The sequence below is a fragment of the Phyllobates terribilis genome, unplaced genomic scaffold (assembly GCF_046119375.1).
Source record: "Phyllobates terribilis strain yellow unplaced genomic scaffold, ASM4611937v1 Scaffold_10__3_contigs__length_209671492, whole genome shotgun sequence".
Lineage (NCBI taxonomy): Eukaryota > Metazoa > Chordata > Amphibia > Anura > Dendrobatidae > Phyllobates > Phyllobates terribilis.
The window spans coordinates 76,117,269-76,130,857 of record NW_027362770.1 but is presented as its reverse complement, the minus strand read 5'-3'; the positions used below and the strand labels follow the sequence as shown (position 1 = coordinate 76,130,857).

The window sequence follows — 13,589 nt, the reverse complement described above, 5'->3', positions numbered from 1 at the left end:
TGCTCTGGCTTTAATAGTGGTATGCTGTGGTCCCCTAGTAATTGGGACAGGAAGGTCGGGCGACAAGATGTGCCTGTTTGTTGTGGTACAATTTCAGCTTTCCCACGGCTTCAGCCTCTGCATGCACCATTACCATCACGTGCACTACCCCATACCTTGACACGCGCCTTGCCTATTTTAAATGGAGAATAATATTTTGCACGGTCCCTACAAATGGCTAGATTTTTGCACCCCAGGAATATGTGATACATCTGACGGAAACCCATGCTTTTAAACAACAGCCTTTGTAGTTTACTATTATTGGCAGCGACCATGTGTGAATAGCTTCACCAACACACTGCTGCTAAACTGTAAAAGTTGGCTGGATTTGTACTGCAGTTATATGTGATATGTCTGACAGACACCCATAATTTTAAATAGCAGCCTGTAGTTTACTATTATTGGCAGCGTCCACGTGTGAATTGCTTCACTACCACACTGCTGCCAAACGATAAAAGGTAATATTTTGCACGGTCGCTACTAATGGCTGGATTTGTACCGCAGTTATATGTGATACGTCTGACGGATGCCCACGGTTTTGAATATCGGCCTTGTTGTTTACAATTATTGACAGTGACCACGTGTGAATTGCTTCATTTCTACACTGCTGCTAAACTGTAAATGGAGTACAATATTTTCCACGTTCACTACAAATTTCTGTATTTTTATCGCTGTAATATGGGATCTGATGATGGAAAAGATCTGGCTGCATTCTGCAGTCCTAAAAAGCAAATGGAGCAGTAAAATGTTGGATGGACTCTATTATTTTTAAAGAAAATAATCAGGATTAGGAGCAAAAAAACGATATCTAGTCCAATTGCTATCTGTAACAGGCAGCAGCAGAAGCAGACAGAACGTGCAATGGACACTATTGTGCTGTATAGTGTTCACAATCTCTGCCTGCCTAAGTTGTTCTATCACCAAATTCACCACTGTATATATGCAGCCGGATAAGTCCTCAGAAGGACTGTTGGTTCAGATGGATATGTATTTTGGTGTGGAATACCTATACCTAACTACCGCCAATTCTGTCTCTCACACAGCAGCACCTCTCCCTACTCTGCTTTTTTCTGGGATAGACTGTGACGAGCATAGGGTCACTTGGTCTTATATAGACCCGATGACCCTATGCGGCCAGCCAATCACTGTAATTCCACAACCAACATGGCTACGGCATTACAGTGCGTGGCAAGCAAACGCTGCATGTTCATTGGCTCTCTAAAGAGCGCCAAACATGCAGGGCGGGGACCCGAGCTCCCGCCCGAGCATCCCGGAAATACTCGCTGAGCATCTCAAGCAGAGAGATGCTCAGGCGAGTACCGAGCAATGACGAGCACACTCGCTCATTACTAGAGTGTAATTCTTTTGAGAATTATTGCTAATGTAATGTTGGCTGTATTTGACTATTATTCAGTTCAATTCTTTCAATAAAACGAGTTTAAAAATATATATTTATTGATCATTGATCCATCAAGTCACCATAGCACAGGATAGACCCCAATGACGTTAAAAAAATATATATAAAAATATATATACAGTTAAAACCAGAAGTTTACATACATTATATAAAAAACAAATATGCATGTTTTTCTCAATATCTGGCATGAAATCAGAATAAACCTTTCCCGTTTTAGGTCGATTAGGATTACCATAATTTTTAATATTTGCCAAATGCCAGAATAATGAGAGAGAGAGAATGTTTTAAGACATTTTTATTACTTACTGCAAAGTCAAAAGTTTACATACACTAAGATTACTATGCCTTTAAACAATTCTGGACTGCCCATATGATGATGTCATGTGTTTGGAAGCTTCTGTTTTTTTGGCAACATCTGAGCTAATTAGAGACACACCTGTGGATGTATTTTAATGCACACCTGAAACACACTGCTTCTTTGTGAAACATAATGGGAAGGTCTAAAGAAATCAGCCAAGATATCAGGAAGAGAATTGTGGACTTGAACAAGTCTGGCTCATCCTTGGGTACAATTTCAAGATACCTGAAGGAGCCTCATTCATCTGTATAAACAATTATATGCAAGTACAAACAAGATGGAAATGTCCAGTCATCATACCGCTCAGGAAGGAGACGGGTTCTGTGTCCCAGAGATGAATGTGCTTTGGTCCGATATATGCATATCACCTCAAGGACAATAGCAAAAGACCTTGTGAAGATGATGGCAGAAGCTGGTAAGATTGTGTCAATATCCACAGTGAAACGTGTACTGTATCAACAAGGGCTGAAAGGCAATTCTGCCAGGAAGAACCTATTACTCCAAAAGAAGCATAAAAAAGCCAGATTAATGTTTGCAAATGCACACCGGAACAAAGACCTTAATTTGTGTTCTGATGAAACTAAAATTGAACAATTTGGGCATAATGGCAATCATTACATTTGGAGGAAAAAGGGAGAAGCTTGGAAGCCTAAGAACACCATCCCAGCTGTGAAACACGGGGGTGACATCATCATGTTGTCGGGTTGTTTTGCTGCACGAGGGACTGGTGCACTTCACAAAATAGATGACATCATGAGAAAAGAAGATTATGTGGCAATACTGAAGCAACATCTCAAGACATCAGCCAGGAAGTTAAAGCTTGGGTGGAAATGGATCTTCCAAATTACTCGAAGCATACTGCCAAAATGGTAACAAAGTGGCTTAAGGATAAAAAAATTCAATGTTTTGGAGTAGCCATCACAAAGCCTTGATCTCAGCATGGTGGCTCAGTGGTTAGCACTGCAGTCTTGCAGTGCTGGGGTCCTGGGTTTGAATCCCACCAAGAACAACATCTGCAAGGAGTTTGTATGTTCTCCCTGTGTTTGCGTAGGTTTCCTTTGGGTACTCCGGTTTCATCCCACATTCCAAAGACATACTGATAGGGAATTTAGATTGTGAGCCCCAATGGGGACAGTCCCCTTAATGTCTGTAAAGCGCTGTGGAATTAATTGCGCTATATAAATGTGTAAAATAAATAAAAAATCTCAATCCTATTGAAAATTTATGGGCAAAGCTGAAAAGGCAGGTGTGAGCAAGGCGACATACAAACCTGGAACACCAGTTTTGTCAGGAGGAATGGACCCAAATTCCGACCAACTATTGTGGGAAGCTTTTGGAAGGATATCCCAAACGTTTGAACCAAGTCATTCAGTTTAAGGGCAAGCAATGGTACCAAATATTAATGAAATGTATGTAAACTTTTGATTTTGCAGTAAGTAATAAAAATGCCTTAAAACATCCTCTCTCTCGCATTATTCTGGCATTTGGCAAATATTAAAAACTATGGTAATCCTAATTGACCCAAAGCGGAAAGGTTTATTCTGATTTTATGTCAGATATTGAGAAAAACATGCATATGTGTCTTTATATAGTTTATGTAAACTTCTGGTTTCAACTGTATATATACAGTGCCTACAAGTAGTATTCAACCCCCTGCAGATTTAGCTGGTTTGATAAGATGCAAATAAGTTAGAGCCTTCAAACTGCAAACGAGAGTAGGTTTTATGATCAGAAGCATAAATCTTACAAATCAAAAAGTTATGTTGCTCAGTTGAATTTTATTAAATTTTAAACATAAAAGTGTGGGTCAATTATTATACAACCCCTATGTTTAATATTTTGTGGAATAACCCTTGTTTGCAATTACAGCTATTAATCGTCTTTTATAAGACCTGATCAGGCCGGCACAGGTCTGTGGAGTTATCTTGGCCCACTCCTCCATGCAGATCTTCTCCAAGTTATCTAGGTTCTTTGGGTGTCTCATGTGGACTTTATTCTTGAGCTCCTTCCACAAGTTTTCAATTGGGTTAAGGTCAGGAGACTGACTAGGCCACTCCAACACCTTGACTTTTTCCCTATTGAACCAGGCCTTGGTTTTCTTGGCTGTGTTCTTTGGGTCGTTGTCTTGTTGGAAGATGAAATTACGACCCATCTTAAGATCCTTGATGGAGGAGCGGAGGTTCTTGGCCAAAATCTCCAGGTAGGCCGTGCTATCCATCTTCCCATGGATGCGGACCAGATGGCCAGGCCCCTTGGCAGAGAAACAGCCCCACAGCATGATGCTGCCACCACCATGCTTGACTGTAGGGATGGTATTCTTGGGGTCGTATGCAGTGCCATCCAGTCTCCAAACGTCACGTGTGTGGTTGGCACCAAAGATCTCGATCTTGGTCTCATCAGACCATAGAACCTTGAACCAGTCTGTCTCAGAGTCCTCCAAGTGATCATGAGCAAACTGTAGACGAGCCTTGACATGACGCTTTGAAAGTAAAGGTACCTTACGGGCTCGTCTGGAACGGAGACCATTGCGGTGGAGTACGTTACTTATGGTATTGACTGAAACCAATGTCCCCACTGCCATGAGATCTTCCCGGAGCTCCTTCCTTGTTGTCCTTGGGTTAGCCTTGACTCTTCGGACAAGCCTGGCCTCGACACGGGAGGACACTTTCAAAGGCTGTCCTGGCCATGGAAGGCTAACAGTAGTTCCATAAGCCTTCCACTTACGGATGATGCTCCCAACAGTGGAGACAGGTAGGCCCAACTCCTTGGAAAGGGTTTTGTACCCCTTGCCAGCCTTGTGACCCTCCACGATCTTGTCTCTGATGGCCTTGGAATGCTCCTTTGTCTTTCCCATGTTGACCATGTCTGAGTGCTGTTCACAAGTTTGGGGAGGGTCTTAAATAGTCAGAAAAGGCTGGCAAAAGAGATCTTTAATCCACACATGTGAAGCTCATTATTCTTGGTGCCTGAACTATTTCTTAATACTTTAGGGGGACCAAACAGAATTCTTGTGGTTTGAGGGGTTGAATAATAAATGACACTCTGAATTAACTTTTTACGTTTAAAAAAAAAAAAAAAAAAATTTGCTGCAATGCATTTCCCACTTCCAGGCTGATCTACAGTACAAATGTCACAATGCCAAGTTAATTCCGCATGTGTCAACCAGCTAAATCTGCAGGGGGTTGAATACTACCTGTAGGCACTGTACATATGTTTATGCTACAATTTATGCTATAAACCACACACATCTCTCTTCTTAACTATAATAATTGTCAATGTGTTTTATCTCAAGAATAATGAATAATACCTTTTTAAAATTATTTATTTATTTTATTACAGCTACTCCTTCCCATACAGAGTGCCAAATTTTACAACTTGCACTGTAAAACATCTACTAATTATTTCTTATAGTATGTTAAAAAGCTGTTGGCTTTAATAGTATGTAATTTCTCTAATATATTCATAATAACATAAGCCTTCAATAAGAATTACATTTCAAATATAGTTTTTTTTTTCTAGAAAATGGACAAAAATAAAGATGGTGTTGTAACCTTGGATGAATTTATTGAGTCTTGTCAAGAGGTAAGAAATTATTAAATGTTCTTGAATTATAGATTAAATAAAGGCCTAACACATCCGTCATCCATCATCAACATTTTCCACTCCATTATTTATGGGGATCACTGTGTACAGAAAAGATACATCTACACTGGCCATTTGCAAATTATCTGTAATGCAAATATGCAAATATAGTTCTAGAGATTTTATTACATCATTTGTATCTTTTAAATATGAGGTAGTTTCATATATGTCTGCAAAAATATCAATACACTCACACAATCTCAATGTTAGAGAGCTAGTTGCAGAAATTCCAATAGCCTAGTGGTCTTTTTACGAATTTTTTGGAAATATTATAATGGTTTTATCTGTTTTTTTGTATTCAAAAATTCAAATTCTTTCTTATTTAATGTGCCAATCTCATTAACTTTTAGTAATAAATAGTGATGAGCGAGCACTAAAATGCTCGGGTACTCGATGCTCGGGTCAAGCAAATTGGAATACCCGGGTGCTAGACCGGAGCAACGAGCCCAATGTAAGTCTATGGGAAACTCGAGCATTTTTCAGGCGGCTCTCCCCGGCGGTTTGTAGAGGGCCTAAAAATTGCCCAAATCGATGGGAACAGTGCTCAAATGACATGGGAACAGCATGGGGAAGACCGCTGGAAGCATTTCTGACTCCCAGGTCACTGCTGTCAACAACGTTGTCAGAGTATTACGTCACTTTTACGGACTCACAATAAAACATACAAAAACGAAATGGATTTTCCTGGGAAATATATTAAGGAACATCCTTTCCAGGGTAATGACTTGTATATAAGGCAAAATAAATAACCAAAACCAAAAATACTCCTCCACACCTTGGGCTATGTTCACACGTTTTTTATGCGTTTTTGCACTTTTGCATTGCTTTCAACAAAGACAAATGCATTCACTGGGAAATGTCATTTTAACATTTTACAGCCTTATCTGGCCATGTGGTGTGTAACACATCATCAGACACATGCATATAGTGCTGAAAAGACATGGGAACAGCATGGGGAAGACCTCTGGAAGCATTTCTGACTCCCAGGTCACTGCCTAAAAGTGTGCCCATCATAAGTGATCCTTGGCGCATGCGAAGATGCCTCCCGCCATGCACCTGTCTTTGCAGACTTGCAGCAATCACCGTCCACGTCCTTCTCCCAGTGCAGTGTTCAGTTGTCCCTACCCCATTCCTTGGAATGCAAGCGCAAGTATGCAGGCAGTCACCCACCCACGCACAGGCTGCAATACTATACTGCCAAATTTTTGACAGCAGATTGCACTTGAAATGTGGCCTTTTAGGCTCGTGGAGGTGGAAGCTTTTCATAACCTCATGCCGGCGGCGGCCTTGTGTCCATACTCGGTCCCCAGCCGCCACTGTTTCTCCTGGTGTCGTCTCCGCCTTCCACAAGCAGGGGTCCCACAACATTACCCGTGCCCTCCCCAGTGTACTTAGGTGGGAATAATCGCCTAACCACAAACACGTGGACAGGTGAATGTGGCCAAGGACGGTACGGAGCCAGTCCACAGCTTTTTTTGCTGAGAGTTGTATTTATCTCGGTGAAAGGACTGGCATAGAGGGAAACCGTATCTACCCTGGGTGGCATTTCTCCCAGGAAGTCCTCTAATGCAGCATGTTGCAGAAGCAATGTCAGCCTGTCCAACATCAACTCGCACTTGTCGGTGGTGCTTTGACACACAAACATCTTTCTTTGCGCATTTAATTTCATGAATACAGAGTTGGACAATGGCCTGATCTGCAATGTGGTTTAAGAATTGAATTAATAAGTATGTCCGATCCACATTAAAAAAGCAGCCATAGAGTGTCTGGAAACCTTCCCCCACACTTTTCTTAGCCAGGGCTGCTATTCGGCAGGGTTGGACGGGCCCACCAGAGAACCGGAGACAACTCCGGTGGGCCCTGGCTTCTCCTTCAGGAGAGTTCATAGTGCCGAGGTGAGGCCATAATGATGATAGAGGCCACCATCTGCTTAGTTTCTTGTTACTTGGAATGCAAGCGCAAGTATGCAGCCAGCCACCCACCCACCAACAGGCCGCAACACTAAACTGCCAGATTTCTGGGCAGCTGCTTGCACTTGAAATGGGGCCTTTTAGGCTCGTGGAGACGGAAGTTGTCCACAATCTTATGGTGGTGGCGACCGGGTATCCATACTCGGTCCCCAGCCGCCATTATTTTTCCCGGTATCGTCTCCACCTTCCACAAGCAAGGGTCCCACAACATTACCCGTGCCCTCCCCAGTGCACTTACTGGGAAGGACCGCCTACCCACAAACACGTGGACAGGTGAATGTGGCCAGGGACGGTACAGAGCCAGTCCACAGCTTTTTTTGCTGAGAGTTGTATTTAGCTCTGTGAAAGGACTGGCATAGAGGGAAACCGTATCTACCCAGGCTGTCATTTCTCCATCACCAGGTTCCGCCCATTGTCACACACGACCATGCCTGGCTGTATGTTCAGTGGTGAGAGCCTCAGATCAGGCTGCTGTGTTACAGCTTTCAACAACTCTGCAGCGCTGGGCGGTTTGTCAATTAAGCATTAAGCATGTTATCTTCAGCACAGCCTGTTGCCGCTTGGCCAAGGCAGTGCTGCAGTGCTGTCAGCTTGTGACTGATGTGGTCATTTCGGAAATGGAGGAGGAGGTGCAGGAGCTGAACAATGTGATTGCATTGAGGTTAAATTGATGACGCTGTTTTTTATACTAAAGAAAGATCCTATTGTTTTGGGGTTTTTTACGTTATTTTTTAAGACAAATGCATTCACCGGGAAATGTCATTTTGACATTTTACAACCTTATCTGGCAATGTGGTGTGTGACACATCATCAAACACATCCTGTTTTATTTATGATGGAGGGACTCTGAAAGTCATAAAGCCTATTTTTACAGGGCCATCAGACGGCCCTTAGTATTCTTAAAAGGCCAGCAGTCGGCCCTCGCTATTGTTAGAGAGCCATCAGCCGACTATGCTTTGTTGTTCCCATTATTAACAAGTGGGTCTCCTATACTGTTATTGCATATCCAGTGACTGCAAGGGCTGCCAAAAGTTTGGGCGCAACCCAATACACCTTTGAAGAGACATAGAGGAGGGTCTCAGTAAAAAAAATGTTCCCATTATAAAGGAGCGGGTCTTCTATAGTGGTAATGCCCATGCTGTGACTGCAAGGGCTGCCAAAATTTGGGAAAAACCCCACTAAGAATTTAAAGACACATAGAGCAGGGCCACAGTAATGACAAATTCCCATTAGAAAGGAGAGAGTCTGCTATACAGTTATAGGGTATGCAGTGAGTCCAATGGCTGACCAATTTTAGGAAAAACCCCACTAAGAATTTAAAGACACACAGAGCAGGGCCACAGTAACAAGTACGACATGTTCCCATTAGAAAGGAGAGGGTCTGCTATACAGTTATAGGGTGTGCAGTGAGTGCATCGGCTGACAAATTTTAGGAAAACCCCCACTAAGAATTTAAAGACACATAGAACAGGGCCACAGTAACAAGGTTTGACAAATTCCCATTAGAAAGGAGAGAGTCTGCTCTGCAGTTATAGGGTATGCAGTGAGTTCAACGACTGACCAATTTTAAGAAAAACCCCACTAAGAATTTAAAGACAAATACAGCAGGGCCACTGTAACAAGATACGACATGTTCCCATTAGAAAGGAGAGGGTCTGCTATACAGTTATAGGGTATACCGTGAGTCCAATGGCTGACCAATTTTAGGAAAAGCCCCACTAAGAATTTAAAGACACATAGAGCAGGGCCACAGTAACGACAAATTCCCATTAGAAAGGAGACAGTCTACTATACAGTTATAGGGTATGCAGTGAGACCAACGGTTGACCAATTTTAGGAAAAGCCCCACTAAGAATTTAAAGACACATAGAGCAGGGCCACAGTAACCACAAATTCCCATTAGAAAGGAGAGAGTCTGCTATACAGTTATAGGGTATGCAGTGAGACCAAAGGCTGACCAATTTTAGGAAAAACCCTACTAAGAATTTAAAGACACATAGAGCAGGTCCACAGTAACAAGGTACTACATGTTCCCATTAGAAAGAAGAGAGTTTGATATACAGTTATAGGTTATGCAGTGAGTCCAACGTCTGACCAAATTTAGGAAAAACCCCACTAACAATTTAAAGAGACATAGAGCAGGGCCACAGTAACGACAAATTCCCATTAGAAAGGTGAGAGTCTCCCATAGTGTTGGCCTATGCAGTGAATGCAAGGGCTTTCAAAAATTTGGAGGTTCTACAATGCCCCTTGGAAGAGACGTGGAGGAGGGCCTCATAAAAAAATGTTCCCATTAAAATGGAGCGGGCCTCCTATACTTGTAATGCCCATGCACAAGTGTATGGGCTGACAAACATTTACCCCTGGGGGGTATACATGAACATACTGTATCATTTTTTTTTTTTTACGGGCATCATAAACACCCTTTAAAAAAATTATGTGGGTGTTGCTTCACGGACCACGGTCACCCTGGTGATATGGTGGTGGAGGATGAGGAGAAGGAGGAGGACAAGAGCAAATAGACAAAATCAGGAAGTGTATACCCATATGTTGGTGTGAAAATGTGCATGGGAATACACCTCCCAAGAAAAGACACTCGATTTGAGTTTATGTTACGCTGCTATCATTCGGTGGTGTTGAGACGTCTGGCTCAATCCAGCCCTTGTTCATTTTTATAAGAGTCAGCCTGTCAGCATTTTCAGTTGACAGGCGGATGCGCTTATCAGTTATAATTCCACCAGCGGCACTAAAAACCCTCTCTGATAAAACGCTGGCAGCAGGGCAGGCCAGGACCTCCAAGGCATAGAGAGCCAGTTCATTCCACGTGTTCAGCTTGGATACCCAATAATTATAAGGCACAGAGGAATCACGGAGGACGTTGCTACGGCCGGCAAGGTGCTCCCTCAGCACCTTCCCAAACTTTGCACTCCTTGTGAGAATACCCCGCGCCTCAGGTCCTGTGCGATGGGAGGATCTGAGAAAACTCTCCCAGAACTTTGACAGTGTTCCATTGCCTCTGCTGGATTGAAGTTGTGTGTCTCTCACCTGTACTCCTTGGTTGTCCAATGAAGTGTGCCCTCTGCCGCCAGCATTTTCAGATGGGAATTTTTTTAATAGTTCCGCAACAAGGGCCTTCAGGTACAGCCCCATTTTTGTAGACCTGTCCGCCTCAGGAATAAGAAATATAAAGTTCTCCTTGTAGCGTGGGTCTAAAAGTGTCACCAACCAGTAATGACTGTCACCAAAAATTTTGAGAACGCGAGGGTCATGGGAAACACAGCGTAACATAAACTCAGCCATGCGTACCAGACTACTAACAGGCAAGACTTCCGTGTCCTCACCAAGAGGACGACAGACCATGCTCTTCTCCTCCTCCTCCTCCTCTCTGTCCTCTGGCCATCCACGCTGAACAGACGGTATGACAGCTGTGCTGGTAGTACCGCCTATAGTGAAGAAACTAGTTCCTGTCCTTCCTCCTCCTCCTCTTCCTCATTGTCACCCAATCCACGTTGGGATGAGATGAGGCTTGGCTGTGTGTAATCACCCTGTATGGTTTCTTGCTCCATCTCATCGTGCTCCGCCTGCAATGCATCCTCTTTGTTTGTGAGCAGAGAGCGTTTCAGAAGACAGAGAAGCGGGATGGTGACGCTAAATATGGTGTCATCGCCGCTCACCATCTTGGTGGAGTCCTCAAAGCTTTGGAGGATGGTACATATGTCTCACATCCATCTCCACTCCTGAGGTCTTATATGTGGAGTCTGAGCTGAATACCCATGGCCTTGTTGATGCTGATACTCAACAACTGCCCTCTTCTGCTCACAAATCCTTCCCTACATCTGCTGTGTAGAGTTCCAACGTGTGGGGACGTCACACACCAGTCTGTGAGCCGGAAGCTGCAAACGCTGCTGAAACACGGCAAAGGCGGCGGAAGCTGTTGCTGACTTTCTAAAATGGGCTCACAGACGGCATACTTTAACAAGCAGATCCTGCAGCTCCGGGTAGGATTTGAGAAACCGCTGAACCATGAGGTTAAGCACATGGGCCAGGCATGGTACGTGTGTGAGCTCGCCTCGCCTCACAGCTGCCACCAGATTCCGGCCATTGTCACACACGACCATGCCTGAATGCAGGTTCAAAGGTGTGAGCCACAGATCTGCCTGCTGTTTCAGAGCTGTCCACAACTCTTCAGCATTGTGCGGTTTGTCACCTAAGCATGTTAGCTTCAGCACAGCCTGTTGCCGCTTGGCTGTGGCAGTGCTGCAGTGCTTCCAGCTTGTGACTGATGTGGTCATTTCAGAGATGGAGGCTGAAGAGTAGGAGGAGGCTGAGGAGGATGATGTGCAGGAGCTGTAGACCGTGGGGGCAACCCTGTTTGACCTAGGACCCGCAATCCTTGCCGTTGGGAGGACGTGTTCCATCCCAAGGTCCGCCTCGGTCCCGGCTTCCACTATGTTAACCCAGTATGCCATCAGCGAGATGTACCATCCCGGCCCACAAGCACTTGTCCACGTGTCCGTGGTTTGGTGGACTTTCTAGGTAACTGCATTGTTGAGGGCACGGCTAATGTTTTGGGACACGTGCTTGTGTAATTCAGGGACGGCACACCGGGAGAAATAGTGGTGGCTGGGGACCGATTACCGAGGGACGGCCGCCACAATCAGGTTGCGGAATGCTTCCGTCTCCACAAGCCTAAAAGGCAACATTTCGAGACAAGCAGTTGTGAAATGTGAGAATTTAGTAGTGTGGCCTGTGGGGCATTGGCTGCATATTTGCGCTTGCTTTCCAAGGACTGGGGTATGGACAACAGAATGCTGCGCTGGGACAAGGACATGGACTTGCTTCCTGATGCTGCTACTTGAGAATGCGCAATGACAGGTGCAGGGCAGGAGGCATCTTCGCATGCACCATGGACAGGGGATTGGCTTGCATGCACAACAGCGGAAGAAGCAATGGTGCCACCTACAGACACTGTTCCAGGACCCTGAGGTTCAGCCCAAAAAGTTGGGTGCTTTGCTGCCATGTGACTGATCTTGGTGGTGGTGGTCAGGCTGGTCGTTTTGCCACCCCTGCTGGCAGGTGGTGCAAATGGCCTTTTTGGGGTTATCGGCAGAGTCTTTAAAAACAACCAGTCTCGGGAAGACCTAACAGTTGTACTGGCAACTTCCTTCATGTTGGTGTTACGAGGAACGGTTGCCTGCCTTCTGTCTGCAGCCACCACACTGCTTCTTCCTGCCGGTTGGGGTGCTCTGCCTCCCTCCTCCTGTGTGCTGCTGTCCTCACTCTGCATGTCCTCCTGCCAGGTTGGGTTAGTTACTATATCATCCACCACTTCGTCTTCCACTTCCGCACCCTGGTCCTCCTCCTGACTTTCTGGCAATTGTGGCTCATCATCGTCCACTTCTTTTGACACTTTCCCACCGTTGCCTTTGTGTGACCGTGGCTGCTCAAATATTTGGGCATCGCTACACGCGATCTCCTCTTGCCCCGCTTCAAGTGGACCGGGCGAGAGGACCGAATCTATAAATGGAAAAGCGAACAGCTCTTCAGAGTGTCCAAGTGTGGGATCAGTTGTCTCTGGGTACTCGGCATGGTGGGAGGAAGGAGGATCAGGGTGAAGAATATGCAGTCCAGACTTACGGCTACTGAGACTTGACCGTGTGGAAGACAGGGTGGTGGTGGTGGCTAAGTGACTGGAAGCATTATCCGCTATCCAACCAACAACCTTTTGACACTGCTCTGGGTTCAATAGTGGTGTGCTGCGGTCCCCTTGAAATTGGGACAGGAAGGTCAGGCGAGAAGATGTGGGTGTTTGTTGTGGCACAATTTTGGCTTATCCACAGCCTTGTCCTCGGCTTCTGCATGCACCATTACCATCACGTCCAGTTCCTGTCCCTTGCCACGTGCCTTGCCCATTTTAAATGGAGGACAGTATCTTCCACGCTCACTACAAATGACTGAGTTTGGAGCGAACTTATATGTGATCCTTGTGACGGAGAAAAGAGACTTTTAAATACCTGGCCTGTAGGTACGTAGTTTGAACAGCAAACTGGTGTGAATTGCTTCACTGACACACTGAAAGAAATTTTTAATGGAGGTCAGAAATGGCAGTATTTTCTGACAACATACAGTACAGACCAAAAGTTTGGACACACCTTCTCATTTA

General features: G+C 44.7%; 1 protein-coding gene across 3 annotated transcripts in view; it reads left to right on the top strand.

Moving 5' to 3' along the window:
- The window catches only part of LOC141164413 (A-type potassium channel modulatory protein KCNIP1), an 858,918-nt gene that overhangs the window by 530,901 nt on the left and 314,428 nt on the right, over nucleotides 1-13,589 (top strand). For all 3 annotated transcript variants that reach the window (XM_073649607.1, XM_073649608.1, XM_073649606.1), the window contains one exon: nucleotides 5,334-5,396. In XM_073649607.1, the coding sequence (XP_073505708.1) occupies nucleotides 5,334-5,396 (63 nt within the window). The remainder of the gene's footprint in view (nucleotides 1-5,333; nucleotides 5,397-13,589) is intronic.